At 42.4% G+C, this 15,785-nt stretch overlaps 1 protein-coding gene across 6 annotated transcripts in view; it reads right to left on the bottom strand.

The window, feature by feature from the left end:
• Positions 1-8,007: 8,007 nt before the first annotated feature.
• Positions 8,008-15,785, bottom strand: part of ST3GAL1 (ST3 beta-galactoside alpha-2,3-sialyltransferase 1) — a 136,706-nt gene continuing 128,928 nt past the window's right edge. For all 6 annotated transcript variants that reach the window (XM_040432177.1, XM_040432183.1, XM_040432181.1 and 3 more), the window contains 3 exons: positions 13,017-13,062; positions 12,138-12,257; positions 8,008-9,528 (listed from right to left, as the gene is read on the bottom strand). In XM_040432177.1, coding sequence (XP_040288111.1) covers positions 9,355-9,528; positions 12,138-12,257; positions 13,017-13,062 — 340 coding nt within the window. In that variant the 3' untranslated portion in view covers positions 8,008-9,354. The remainder of the gene's footprint in view (positions 9,529-12,137; positions 12,258-13,016; positions 13,063-15,785) is intronic.

Raw genomic sequence — 15,785 nt, 5'->3', positions numbered from 1 at the left:
GAGTGGACAAATGGCACCACTGTGAATAAGCAACGTGGAAACTGCATCATGTTCCATTGATGTGGAAAGTGAGCATTGGCTACAGAGGTGCGTGAGGGCGACTGACACTCTAAATTGCAGCAGCTCACCACCAAAATGAACTAGGGGCTACCAGATGTGCGCCTAAAACAACAGTTCAGCGAACCCTGCTGTGTATGGGGTTCCGAAGCAGACGGACGGTGACTGCATCTCTGCTAATGAAGTTGCATTGGCTTGAAAAGGCTTCAATTTTCATGGCAGTATCGGAATCGGACCTCCATTGGTTGGCAAAGGGTTGTCTTCTCTGACGAGTCACGTTTTCTGCTTTTTGGAAAGAATGGATGTTGGCCTGTCAGGCAAGGAACATCAGAGAACAAACACCCTCAAACACAAGCTGGTGGGGGCAGAGTTATGGTTTGGGGAAGTTTTTCGTGGCCACTCATCTATGTGGAAGACACTCTCAACCAATCTAGGTCTCCATAAATCCTTGCAGATCACGTACACCCCTACATGCTGATCGTCTTCCCTCGGGTGAATGGGATCTTCCAGCAACAGTGCGACATGTCACATAAATGTCCAACATTGGTTGGCAGAGCATGACCAAGACTTCCAAGTACTACCCTGGCCCCCCTAATTCTACAGACTTGAACCTAATGGAGCCACCTCAATGATTGTGATCGCTCGATGGATCCTCCAGAACCCCTCTTCCAGCAGCTGTCGGATGCACTTCAGATACCTGTGACAAGCTACCAGGACTTTAGCGTCACTCCCAGCTCGTCTAGCTGCTGTCCGTGCTCCACTTGCCAGTTACTCTGGATGTTAGCTGGTGGTCATAATAATGTGACTCGACTCGAATATAGACTATGACACCCTGTACCATCCAATCACAGACTGACCTGTTATATACAATGCATTTGGAAAATCTTTAGACCATTTTACTTTTTACACAATTTATGTTGCTCTTTCTGCTAAAATAAAAAAAATATAGTTTTCCCCTCATTCTGCACTTGATCCCCATAATGAAAAAGTGAAGACAGAATTTTAGAAATGTTTGCAAATTTATTAAAAAGGAAAAACTAAAGTTTTGCATGGACTTAGGTATTCAGACTAAAGAGTAAATCGATTCCTCTCATCAGCAGGGCTTCTTCACCTGTGAGTTTCTGTCTCCACAGGTAAAGAACCGTCCACCTGCTTCAAGATTGACAGGGCAACATATTGGCCCAGCCCTGGCAATTTCCTGCCTGTGCCGCTGCTCTGATTCCTGCTTCGGAGAATCGGCACAGGTGAAGAAGCCCTGTTAATGAGATAAATTGATTTATTAGAATTGATTCTCTCCTCCCCAATTCAGCTTTTCTGTGACACTTGACATTTAGCTCTAGGGGCTTCCTACTTCTCTTGATCATCGTTGAGATGTTTCTACTAGAGATGGCCATGCGGTTCGCCGGGCGGTCGTTTCACGGCGAACTCTGCTCGTTCGTAGTTCGCTGAACGGGCGAACATATAGAGATGTCTTCTGGTGCCATATTCTTTTACATTGTGAAGAACTTTGACCCATGCCACATCCATCAGGTGGTACAGGACAGCCAATTGAGACATTTCAGCACATGGACCGACCCCCAACCTTTTAAATAAACCTGATCATTTTACATTCAGTCTTTTGTCAGTGTAGGGAGAGGTTGCTGTGTGGAGCAGGGACAGGCTGTTAGGGACACCAAACGCTAGCTAATAGGGCCCCAAAAGTCCTTTTAAGGACTGGTATAGGTGTGCTATCGATAGGTGTGACATACTGAGGGGTGTGATATACTTATAATATACTTTCTAACATAGAAAGTATATTATAGTGCATTTGTATTGTGCAGCAGTTGTGTGCGGTTCTGCTGCGATACCGCAGCTATATAGAGGGACAAGCGTTATTGGAAAAAATAATTTCTACTGGTGTGATATACCAGTTGCCCCCCCAAAAAACTGATTGAGGCGGGGTGTGATATACCTATAATATGCTTTCTATATAGTGCAGTTGGGTAGTGCAGCATTTGTTTGCGGTTTTGCTGCGTTATCTCAGCTACAGATAGTGACAAACGACATTGGAACAAATAATTTCTACTGGTGTGATGTACCAGTTGCCCCCCCAAAAAAGTGAAAACAAGTGAGCTACAGTAAAATTGTCATGGATCCCCCTCTAGTATGTCACTGTCCAGGTTGTGGGACTATTTGGGCACTTCTTGTAAGGCTACTTTCACACTAGCGGCAGGACGGATCACACAGGCTGTTCACCCTGTCGGATCCGTCCTGCCGCAATTTTGCCGTGCTGCCGCTCTGTCCCCATTGACTATAATGGGGACGGGGCGGAGCTCCGGCGCAGCACGGCAGTAGGGCGCCGGACTAAAAGTACTGCATGTCCGACTTTTTAGGCGGCGGCCTCTCACCGCGAACTGCCGAGCTCCGCCCCGTCCCCATTATAGTCAATGGGGACGGAGCCGCGGTCCGGCGGCACGGCGAAATAGCGGCAGGACGGATCAGACAGGGTGAACAGCCTGTCGGATCCGTCCTGCCGCTAGTGTGAAAGTAGCCTTAGTATTTGGTGTCTGCAAATATGAGCTTAAGGTTTTTCAGGTTCGCCTGCCATTAAAGTGAATGGGGCCCGCCGCGAACTTGCGGTTCACGAACATTTGATCGCGTTCGCAAACCGTCCCGGCCGATGTTCGTCCATCACTAGTTTCTACACCTTGATTGAAGTCACCTGTGGTAAATTCAGTCAATTGGACAGGATTTTGAAAGACACACTGTCAATATAACATATCACAGCTGACAATGCATATCAAAGCAAACCACAAGGAGGAAAGTACTGCCTGTAGATCTCAGAGATAAGATTTTGTGGAGGTACAGATCTGGAGAAGGGTATAAAAACTTCTGCTGCACTTAATGTTCCCAAGAGCACAGTGTCCTCCATGATTCTTAAATAGAAGAAGTTTAGAACTGGATGCCACACCAAATTGGGAAAGAAGGGCCTTGGTAAGAGCGGCGACCAAGAACGCAATGGTCACTTTGGCTGATCCCTAAAGTTTCTTATGCACAGATGGAAGACACTTTCAGAAGGTCAACCATCCCTGCAGCACTCCACAAGGACTCTTAGACTGTGAGAAATAAGATTCCCTGGTCTGATGAAAACAAGATTGACAGAGCTTGAGAGGATCTGCAGAGACGACTGATAATCCCCAAATCCAGGTATGGAAACCTTGTGGCATCATCTCCAAGAAGACTGGAAGCAGTAATCGCTGCCAAAGGGGCTTCAACTCCAGAGTTCTGAGTAAAGGGTCTGAATACTTATATTAATGGAAGCGTTTAGTTTTTCCATTTCAATAATTTTGAAAAGATTTCTAACATTCTGTTTACATTTTCTCCCTATGGGGTATTGATTCTAGATAGATGGGGAAAAACTGGAATTTGTTTTCTATTTTAGCACAAGGCATAAAATAACAAAATGTTTAAAAAAAAGTGAAAGGGTCTGAAAACTCTCTGAAGGCACTGTAGACAGTGACATCATTGCACCATTCAATGACATCACCATAGACTGACCTGTTATATAGACTTTGACATCCTGGCCTTTCAGTGACATCACCACCCAGTCACAAACTGACTTGTTATTTAAGCTATGACATCACCATCCAATCACAGACTGGCCTGAGATCCCGCTGCAACATTCAATGACATCATCTGTCGTTAAATTGCTATAGACTGTGCGACCTCACTACATCATATTAAAGGAGGAGCGATAACATTTTGTGACACCATCAATTATAAAATTACTCCACAAAGAATTTTTATTTTATTTTATCATTTTATTTCAAGTAAAATAAATGTGTAATAATTTGTAATATAAAACAATAGAAAGTGAAATTTCACGATCGACTTTGGTTTTCTAAACATCATTCTCAATGTTTGAAAGTTTATAAAAAAAACAAAAAAAACACAGTTACACCATCAAAAAGTATGTAAAGCATGTCAATGAGATTACCAAGAAGATATTTCTCTGCTCTTTACTGTTGAGAATGTTACGACGCCCTATAATGTAATATACTTTCCCATAAGCCTGATGCTACAACACCCATCATCACAGATCTGTATCACATGATTTTGTAATACATAATAACGGACACTTGGAATAAAATAAAAAAATAAAATCTATCCTCATTTGAAGGTCTAAGCATATTTAATGAGCGATTTTTAGCAAAACTTGGCAGCAAATTTTTGGAATTTTGAGACATTTTTATATCCCTATGCCCAAAGGTTGGTTTGGTTACAAACTCCCTTGCCTCCACCTGGAGAATTCAGTGTTGGTTACCCTCTGTATCCCCCTAATAACATTTCAGGATACTCAAGAACCCACAAAGCCAAGTATGGACGGTCTACATGATTTATGGGGTCTTCTGTAAGAGGAGATCTTTGCCATCACCTCTATAATGTCACTTCATACTGGGTTTAACCTTATAGATGATTTTCTCACTTCCTTATGGAATTTGCGTCTCCACCTATCCCTTGGTTGAACTTGATGGACTTAAGTCTTTTATCAACCCCTTCAACTATGTAACTATGATACACAACACCACAGAAAAGTCCTAGGTAAGTCTGGTTCTGATGGAGTCCCATGGGTCAGAATTTTTTTTTTTTGACTATTTTTGTCTTTTCTAGCTCATATCAGGTGTCATATGTATGATTGTCATTTAAAGGGTCTCTCTATACAGCCTACAGTTGAGCAGTATTTGATCTTCCTTGTACAACATACACTGAATGTTTTTTTTTTTTTTAAATCAATTTTTTGCAGAATTATTTAATGGCGATAGTACAATATACATCGTATGAGCCAAATGTGATGTAACCAACAGATCTTTTAAGTAGAACTTCTGCTCTACATGAACTTGTAAGGACATTCGTGAACTGACTATGTCCTCTAAGGGTTGGGCTGCCCATTGTGAAACAGTGATGGAACAAGACCCCACCAAGTCATCATACTGTGACCAAGAGGCTATACAGCTCTTCTGCAACACCAACCAATAATGTGGTTGGGACAATAGTGTATAGTCCACAGATGGATACAGATTTGTTGGACTACATGCAACAAATGAAATCATGTAGACATGGGCATCATGGTCTAAACCTGTTATTGGTTAAATGAGCTGTCCAACAATTTAAACCACCTATCCATATGAAAAGTTTGACATTGTTAGTGGTCTGACCAGTGGGATTCCCACTGGTCAAGAGAACAGGAGTCCTGGTTCCCCCAGCATCTCTATGGAACTGAATGGAGTGACATCTCCATTTTTACGGATGAGACACAGGTCCCTCTTTCTTGTGATCAGTGGAAGTCCTTGTGGTTGGGCCAACACTGATCAGACACATCAGCTATCCACAGGTTAAAAGTGTGGGACAACCTTTTTAAGAGTTGTATTACCCCGATCATATTCATCATGCGCACATCTTTTCTCCTAAATACAACACACATTTTCAGCCAAGTCAAAAACCACTCCAAAACGCTTGGACACGTACCCATGCATAGGTCGCAGATGTAAAACCAGGGACACCTGCAGTTTCTATAGGAGAACCTTAATTACAGTTATGTAATTCTTTGCTTTAGGCTCTTTTTAGAAGACTATAACATGTCCACACGTCAAGGTTCATATTATGTCCATAACACTCATGACGTTCTGCTGGTTGGAAACTTGCCCAGTTCTTCTGTATGGAACTTAGATCACCTTACAACCCAATGGTGGCCTATGGTCTGTCTAGAAGAACCAGGCAGGGTTCTACTAGCTCTGACGCATAATATGCATAATATGACCTTCTAAAAAGTGACCAAAATGGTAGATACATCCACTCCGCTCTAAATCGACTGCTTATCTCTAGTTTCCAGTGGTCACTCTAGCAGCAAATATCTATATAAAAAAATAAAAAAAATAAAACATATTTGGCACAGGTGTTAAGCTTCTAAGTGAAATAATTAATGTCTACATAAAGTGGCATAAACAGACAAAAAATTTTCACAAAAGGAACAGAGGTATATCTAGGACTGACGAGGGATCATTAAGTCTCTGCAATGATGGAAGGTGCATAGATCAGCATGAAAATAATGTAAGACAGTAAAATATTTTATGGTGAAATCTAAAATAAAACAAAAAGGTGACGATAATAACAACAATCCAAAATTACCTAACTGTGAAGCTTACATAGGAAGTAAAAAAATAATAATAATGGTCAACATCCCAAAAAATGGCGCTGTCTAGAATGAATGTTATCTGTCTAACAGAAAGATTTGACCTCACCTTAAAATTGTAAAAGTCTAGATCAATGTTCCCTACAAAACAAACAGTAAAAAACATTCATTTTTTTTAAAATTTATATAAAAAATTCAAATACAATAAATGTGTACACTGCATAGTATTTGTGATGTCCTCAATATCTGCACAGGTTTTACAATAAAATTAAGACACAATTAGTAGAAACAAAAACAAGCAAAAAGATTATACTATGGTTCTAAAAAAGCGATTTTGTTTTTTTAATATAATTCTTTCATTTTTTTAATTGTGTACTCTAGTTCAACAATGGATATTGTCAAGACTTCATGTATGTGCAAGTTTTAATTTCATGAAATAAAAAAAACTTTAAAAAAGCCACTGCATTAAAAAAAACACAGCAATATTAATAAAATGATCAGGCCAATTTTTAGCGTCTAATCACCCCCCAAAAAATGCCCCGATTACAAAAACTGCGAGTGAAGTTTGCAGGTAACATTCTTGCATATGACAGGATCATGGTTACATGTTACAGGCACAAAAGGCTAAAAACACAGAAATTAGCCCTTCTAGTTGCTGCATAAAATACTGCACGTGACATAAGAGCACCACGCTTGTAAATGTAGGCCTTGGATTGGACAAACATTTCTACAACCAAATGGTAGGTCGAACAATTTGGAGATAGGTATACTGAATTGACGCCCTTATTCCAGAATCGGATGGCGATTCGCTGTAAACAGCGCTGCAATAAATTTTTTATCAATGACCAATGATGTCATAAGGGAGCCAATATTTTTGATATCTAGTTTTTTTTACCAGCTCTTCTACATATATATTTGGCACATGTACTCCTTTCTTTTGTCAGTCATGATTATTCAGGTTATCCCACGAAAAGTAGTTACAGAGGAGAGGCACCTGGACCTCTGTAACAGAAGTTCGGGCTTGGGATCGGTGTTCTGTAGATTGCTATTATTTTCCCTTATAACCATGTTATAAGAGAAAATAATAGCATTCTGAATACAGAATGCATAGTAAAATAGCGCTGGAGGGGTTAAAAATAAATAAAAAAAATGTAACTCACCTTAATCCACTTGATCGCGGAGCCGGCATCTCCTTCTGTCTTCATCTTAGCTGTGTGGAGCAACAGGACCTGTGGTGACGTCACTCCGGTCATCACATGATCCATCACATGATCTTTTACCATGGTGATGGATCATGTGATGGATCATGTGATGACCAGAGTGACGTCACCACAGGTCCTGTTGCTCCACACAGCTAAGATGAAGACAGAAGGAGATGCTGGCTCTGCGATCAAGGGGATTAAGGGGAGTTAAAAAAATATATATTTTTTTTTTAACCCCTCCAGCGCCATTTTACCATGCATTCTGTATTCAGAATGCTATAATTTTCCCTTATAACCATGTTATAAGGGAAAATAATAATGATCGGGTCTCCATCCCGATCGTCTCCTAGCAACCGTGCGTGAAAATCGCACCACATCCGCACTTGCTTGCGTTGCGTGAAAAACGCAGAATATAGAGCATGCTGCGATTTTCACGCAACGCACAAGTGATGCGTGAAAATCACCGCTCATGTGAACAGCCCCATAGAATTGAATGGGTCGGTATTCAGTGCGGGTGCAATGCGTTCAACTCACGCATCGCATCCGCGCGGAATACTCGCCCGTGTGAAAGGGGCCTAAGTAAGTCATGCTCAACTCACTGATGCCCAACCACTCCATTTTGACACTTCTCTGGCCCCCACCAGTCTCTACTTCTTGGTCACTCTCAATACAGTGACTGGCACAGCGGTCAAGAGCAACCTGGAAGTAAAGAGGTGTAACATATTCCCGTGAACAAAACATAACTTTTTTTTGCCATTATCCATCATCTCAATATAGTGGTCAGTTCTCACTTGTTGAATAAAGCTAAAATAAAAAAAATTCAAAAAGATTCCACCAATACATTAATAACTTAAAGCTACAGAAAGACGTGTCCTACTTGGGGTAGAAGGTCCTGCTAACACTTTCCCAATATTCATCTCAAACATCCTTTTGGAGTAAGGCTGTAAAAAAAAAAAAAATTGAGATCACCCGTACCGTAGTTCGCATTCCGGCAAAAGCGCATAAAATATCTCAGGGGTATCCATGACAATTGGCTGAGAGTGAAAAATGACAATAACGCTGAGGTAATTACACAAAAAGAACATTTTTAAAAGCAAAAATACCATTGTATCATTCTGTAGTTTGTTTTTGAATTTGATGCAATTCCCTAATTTAAAAAAGCACCTTTTCACCCTAAAATTGTTGCTGTAAAAGCATATTTGTAACGATTAGATTTTTTGTCAGCTTTGATAGTTAAAGAAGGTTATTAAACATTAGCCGTATGAAATAATGTCCAAAAAAAATATTCCCACACTGTGGACAAGTCTTCAACCAAGCCATTGACATTCCCTCAAGTCAGAGTACAAAAATGAAATATCAGTTACAGACTTAAAGTCGAGGATGAGAAGGTCCGAATGGTCCTGGTTTTGGACATACAACATAGATTGCATCCGGATGGTCCTTGAGATCCTAGGATATTATAAAAACTTTTGGAATCCTTTTGAATCTGAAGAAGGTTTTATACACTTAGAACATGAGCTCAAGGAAAATCCATGACTTCCCAGGGTTCTCGACTGATCATCTCTATGAAGTGATCTTCAGAAGAAGAATTAGTCCTTGTACTTTTTAGACAGTAATACAAGTAATACAACTAGGCGTTAGCCCTCCGGGTTCCCAAAGGATCTGGTAATCTTCAGAAGAAGAAGCAGTCCTTAGGCCTTTAAGACCAGCCTTGATGGTTCCAACTCTCCAAGAATAAGTCCTCAGACGATTAGAAGAACCTCAACCACCAAGGTTGTCCCATCTCCATAGGTTGTTTTTTTTTCCATATTGAATGTTTTTCGATTAAACACATTGCACAAAAACCATGTCAGCACTGTCTTATAGAACACCATAAGTATGGACTCCGAATACAGACTCATCCACCGTATAGTGGCCTCATCTGGGTCATCTGCCTTTGTAAACTTTGATTTTGTTGATAGAAGTAAGGTTTCCTATAAGTTCCGCTTCAAAGTCCCCATCGTGGACGCCGGTTTGCCTGAAGGCTCCAGCGGATGGGTTGTTCTCCCAGTAATGATGCCAGTTTCCTTTGCTGTCAGCCCCAAAACCATACAAATCCACCTGCAAAGATGAATTATGAAAAGCATTAAAACCAAAAAAGTTAAAAAAAATTACTTGGAGTTTTAACTAAACCAATAGCCTCTGATTGTACCGACTCTACTATTTGTGCCTCTTTCATATGTTTTGGGGTATTGAATTTGTTGAATGAAGTCCTTAACCCCTTAAAGACTAGGCCTAATTTCATTTTTGCATTGTGAACTTTTTCTCCCCACGTTCCAATAGCCGTAGCTTTTTTCGTTCACATAGCTATATAAGGGCTTATTTTTTTTGCGGGACGAGATACATTTTTCTAATGCTACCATGTCTTGTATTAGAAAACGGTAATAGATTTTTTTCAATTTTAATAGTTCAGACATTTTCGGACGCGGCAATGTTTATTTTTTTTTATTGTTTATATGTAAAACTGGGAAAGGGGTGTGGTTTTAAACTTTTAATATATTGGTGTTTTTTTTGTTTGTTTTTTACTATTAGCCCCCATAGGAGGCCTAGTACATGGGACCTTTTGATCTGATCCCCTCTTCTATTCACCCTAATAGAGATCTATTAGGATGAATAGGATTTTTACACTGTCCATTCTGAGCTGTGCCTCGTGCATAGCTCAGTATGGAGATTGCCATGGCAGGCCTGGGGCGCTTCAGCAGCGTCCAGGTTGCCATGGCAACCAATCGGAGCCCCACGATTTCACCGTGGGGGATCCAATCAGAGGGCGCCTCATCCTTCTGCCTTCACTCACTGGTACCGCGATCAAGAGGGGTTAAATGACGGGGGCGCCGCGATTGCCGCTTCCCATTAGTGCGGGCGGGTGCCGGCTGTATAATACAGCCAGCACCCGCCGTGTATGGAGCAGCCCCGTGCAGAGGCTCGTCCATACAGCCCTTCACACATTATTACGTACATGTACATGATAATGTACATAGACTATGGCTATCCTTCATATAAGATAGGGCCAGGGGCTATCCATAGTATTCAGATATATTGGGCAGACTAGATGGGCCAAATGGTTCTTATCTGCCGACACATTCTATGTTTCTATGTTTCTATGTTAATGTTTGAAGGGGTTGGATTAGAGGAGAAATCCAAGTTTAGAAAAAGTTCACTCAAGGCAAGTACGTCGCCAGAAACAGGCAACAGATCTATCAAGTACAGCCCCGTTTTTTCTAATAATGGCCCCATTCTTTTTTAGAGGGTTTGGTCAAGTGGTCAAAGTAGCAATCTTGTAACATATAATATGTGTCCTCTTATTATGTCAGATACTTATGTGGCTCATATGTCTCCAAATATGGTCTGTGGCCCTCACCCTACCTCTGGGACCCTGACCTCACAGACCCCCAACTCTCAAGTTTATGGGAATTATGGAGGCATCAGAACCAGTGAGCCCCTTCGATTTATAGAACCACACACATGCATGGCCACCTCTTTTTGGCTGGGTAGGATCATTAAAAGGGGTTGTCTCAAAAAATATTCACCAGTTTTCAAACCATCACCTGGATCTGAATACTTTTGTAACTGCATGTAATTAAAAAATTTGCATAGCCACTGAGTTATTCAATGAAGTCTATCTGTATAGCGCCACCTGCTGTTTGCTTTTCTTCTAATTCTTCTGTCCTGCTCACTGAGACGGAAGCACATGCTCAGTTCTGTCCTTCAACTGCCACTAGCTGCAGCAGAAAGGACCCCCCCCCCCCCGAGAAAGGACACTACCCCCCCCAGAGAAAGGACACTACCCCCCCCCAGAGAAAGGACACTACCCCCCCCCCCAGAGAAAGGACACTACCCCACCCAGAGAAAGGACACTACCCCACCCAGAGAAAGGACACTACCCCACCCAGAGAAAGGACACTACCCCACCCAGAGAAAGGACACTACCCCACCCAGAGAAAGGACACTACCCCACCCAGAGAAAGGACACTACCCCACCCAGAGAAAGGACACTACCCCACCCAGAGAAAGGACACTACCCCACCCAGAGAAAGGACACTACCCCACCCAGAGAAGGGACACTACCCCACCCAGAGAAGGGACACTACCCCACCCAGAGAAAGGACACTACCCCACCCAGAGAAAGGACACTACCCACCCAGAGAAAAGAACACCACCCCACCCAGAGAAAAGGACACCACCCCCCCAGAGAAAGGACACCACCCCCCCAGAGAAAGGACACCACCCCCCCTGAGAAAGGACACACCCCAAAACTGCCAGCTTGAAATAAATCTAGCAGAACAATTGGAGCAATGAATGGAGAGATCTCTGGATCCATGCGAGGTACAGGGCTGGTTCTAGCTTTGTTAGAGGTAAGAGGTTGTCATGTACTAGATTATGTATAATTTTAATTTTTTACATTATTTATTGGAAAACCCCATTTAAGGATGGATGGTAGAAGCCCCCTGGGTGCCCAAGTTGGTGAAGGTCTAAGGGTTCCTGGGACAGTACTCAGCCCTAGCTGCTGGACAGGGACATAGAGGATGTAGAGGTCTCCGTCACCCCGGGGCCCTAAAGGTCCCTCTACCACGCCAGTGTTGAGGTATGCTGTTCAATATGGAAAGTTGGGGGCCCTGCTACAGACTTTGCATTGGGGCCCCAGAAGCTTTCACACGTCATACAATTCCTACCTGATCACAGATGTGAAGGGCAAATACAACACTTAGCATTCCAGTGGACGGGTACCGGCCGTGGCGAAATAACCACTTGTCATAGATGTATTTCATGAAGTCTGGGTGGTAGACGAGAATCTGAAGAAAAAAATAAACATAGAAAAAAAATTTAGTCCCACAATTCAATTTATTAACCCACATCCCCTACCTGGGAGGAGCCTACTGGACCCATCACCCTGATCTCTGGTTCATGAATAGAATACCAGAACTCTAGTGAAGACTGTCATGTATGCATGCAATAGTAAAAGAGAAGAGGCAGGGGATGTTGCTGCATAATGATGCAGCTTTATACGCCATGTGGGTATTATAATGGCTGTTTTGAGAGGTTACCTGCTTAGGGGATGAAAAAAAAAAAAAAAAAAGACTTCAAATGGCTAAAGAGAAAAGTAGCAACAAAATACTTGATATAAATGACAGATCAGGGGTTGCTGTGGAAAACGGGACATGGTGTTCACAAAGTGAGAGATCTTTGGTGTAGCAGAGCTGAATTTGTTACCTAACCGTAGAAGGTTTACTAGCAGTCCCATGTAAAACTGCAGGTAGCATTTAGTGTTTTCAGGGAGAGTTATCCCATACGACAAACTCAGCTCTACTACATCTGTACAACACAGAAGATCGTGCTGTGCAAAACTGGATAGGGAACAAACGTGGACATTAGAGAGATTTTTTGGATATCTGCTAATGTCTATGGCACAAAGCGCCAGGGGAAACAAGGATCGGCCAGGTTTGATTTCTTGCTATGAGAGAGCAGGGGGGGGGGGGGGGGGACAAACACATACTTTTCAGTCTATTCATTACAATGTTTTTGGTACAGCTCATAAAACATTGACAGCTCACCTTGTCTTTGGTGACCTTGATCCTGCGCGGAACTGGAGCATACGTGCTGAAAGAAGGTAAGAAAAGGAATAGGAGTATGAACAGGTAAGCTGGGAAAAAGTGGGGGACAACTCACATTCATAGCGGAAAGAGTGCTGCCTTCTTCTGGAAGACAGGCAAAACTGCATAGAAACACTGACCTCTGCTGGAGGAGTCAGGAACTGCAGGTCAGATATGTGAACAAGGAATAGTTAGCGCCCCTTTCCAAATTTACATATTCTGCTCGCACAGCGCATAGAATCACTAGATCTCAAGCAGTAAAATTGAAACTATTTACAAATCATTTACAAGACAGAACTTGTAGCATCTAGGCCCAAAAAGCAAAATCTGTAAGAGGGCTCTTCCCTCCCATGTGCCGTTTAAAGAACAGTCATGATCTCATGTGGCAGAGGGACCTTAGGGTCCAAAGGCACCAAGGTCAGCGTGTGTCTGCCACCTTGGCACCCTTATAGCTGCTCTCTTGGCACAAGCAACTTCTAAAAGTTATAGGGGGGGGGGGGGGACAAAACAAAAAAAAATTGTTCTTAAATTAACCCACAAAATGCAGCAATTTTTTTTACATATAAATAAATGTATATATAAGTTTTTCCCCAAAAAAGAAACATTTTTTTTTTTTAAATCAACAAGCTCTAGAAATCTCTATGTCCACAAGGGGGAGACAAAGATATGTGCTTTTGGCCATAAGCATTACAATGTGTTGAAACTGTAAGGTGCTCCTCACCCTAAATAAAGGTCCTAATTCAATAGGGAGCCTTTAATGAGCTGTGCAGTTGTTTGGTAAAGTATATATCATAAGGAGGCCATAAGCATCTCGATAGATAGCCCTGTAAATTACTCCAATAGAAATGAGGAGACAGGTGTGGCACTGTTTGGTATACAGTTGGATCTTACAATAACTCACAGTTATATTGGCTCCTACTAATTATGGGTCAATTACAGTGCAACCTTGACCATTCGTCCAAAGGTGCCATCTTGTCTAGTTCCTAGGCTGATCATAGACATGAGTTGTTGTTTTTTGGTGGATCTTGACAACTTCAATTCTGCTGACAAGCTCATATCTATCATGAATGGTGTCTGTGGGGAGATGGGTTGCATTTCAACCTGCTTCTACCGCACTTCGACTGGCTTCACTCGCACAATGTACATGACTCAGAGAAGATACTGTCTTCAGCCACAGTTGGGTTGTCAAGGAAGGAACAATCTGAATCAGCTGAAGAGTTGTCTCACCGAAATGGTCACCTTGAAGGAGCCATACAGAGGTATAAGATAACCACTCATGCTTGGGTTCCTTTTGTACCCCCAGCACCTGGGAGTAGAAGACTCAGGTGATGGTACCTTGAGCTAGTCCACCATATCAGAAAGTCTATGCATGGTACCAAGATCTTCTGATCATCACCAGCAGTTCTGGTGGGTCCTGTCAAACCTCAGTCTGCTGACAAGCTCATATCTACCATGATACAGGTTGGTTTTTAACCTGCTTCAGCCTGGCTTCACTTGCACAATGGACATGACTCCCAGAAGCTACTATTGGCCACAGTTGCGTTGTCGAGGGAGCAACAATCTGAATCAATGAAAGTTGAATGACTGAAACTGCCATCTGCCAAGGGCCACACATAGGTATAATATCCTGGGGTTTCTTTTTGTACCACCAGCATCTTGGAAGAGAAGACTCAGGTGACTGTACCTTCAGTTAGTCCACCATGTCACAAAGTCAATGTGTGGTACCAAGGTCTTCTGAACATCCCCAACCATTGTTTTATCTCCTACATAGGGTCCATTGCCTGATCATGACTCTGTCAATAGACATAAGAGCTAAGCTGGCCAAACCCAATTTCTTGTGTGCATGGGGGTCTGTCATGTCCTACCCAACAGCAGCTGTTGGACCCTTTTTTCTCATGGGAGATAAGCCACCACCAGATAAGTTCCCCTTTCCCCATACAGAACAGGTGCACGTTCATCGTCGATCCATGCGTACATGTGTCAGGAACAACAGCGGTTGGCCAAACAAACCGGTATCGAAAGTCTATGACCATCTTTATTATTTGCATGTCCCCAAGAATTCTGGTTCCTCAACCCTACAAGGCAAAGGTCACAAGGAGCTACCAAAGGGGACTCCAAGCAAAAACGACCCCACCATGTGACGTTCAGAATCCAGTGCAATGTCCAATGAATAGGACAAGTCTTCAGTGCACAATGGTTTCCTGTTTGAGGACCCCACAACCCCCACCCAGCACATGTATGCGGTCACGAGGGAATAATAAAAAAAAAAAATTGGATCATTGTTGCAGAAACCACTAAACCCTTGTGTAAGCCGACGAAGAGGCAGTGAGAAGACTGGAGGAGGCAGCAGCTGTGTAACCGGGACCTGTAACTCAATCATGCAGGAATCCTGGAGCTGCGGCCACTTCAAGCCAATAAACCCGACCAAACAAGGGCCATTGTCTCACGTGAAGATGAGACAAAGTGCCTTCTTATTAAGACAATTGAGAAGTCTGTAATGGATCCTAATCCACCCTCTTAATTATACAGACTATAAATGATGCATGTGAGGGCCATGCTGTGGATGAAAGGAGGGCCTCCAGATAGGAGAACAGAATTTACTATGGCAGTCAATATTTAGTATAAAAACCATAGAATATTCCCCCTTCCAAGGAAATAAACAAAAAACAGGTATCCATATTCATGGCTACAATTCTTTGTCTTTTCAAGGACCCAGATCTTCACCTTTAC

This window comes from Bufo bufo, chromosome 5 (genome assembly GCF_905171765.1).
Source record: "Bufo bufo chromosome 5, aBufBuf1.1, whole genome shotgun sequence".
Taxonomy (NCBI): Eukaryota; Metazoa; Chordata; class Amphibia; order Anura; family Bufonidae; genus Bufo; species Bufo bufo.
This window is presented reverse-complemented; position numbering and strand designations above follow the sequence as displayed.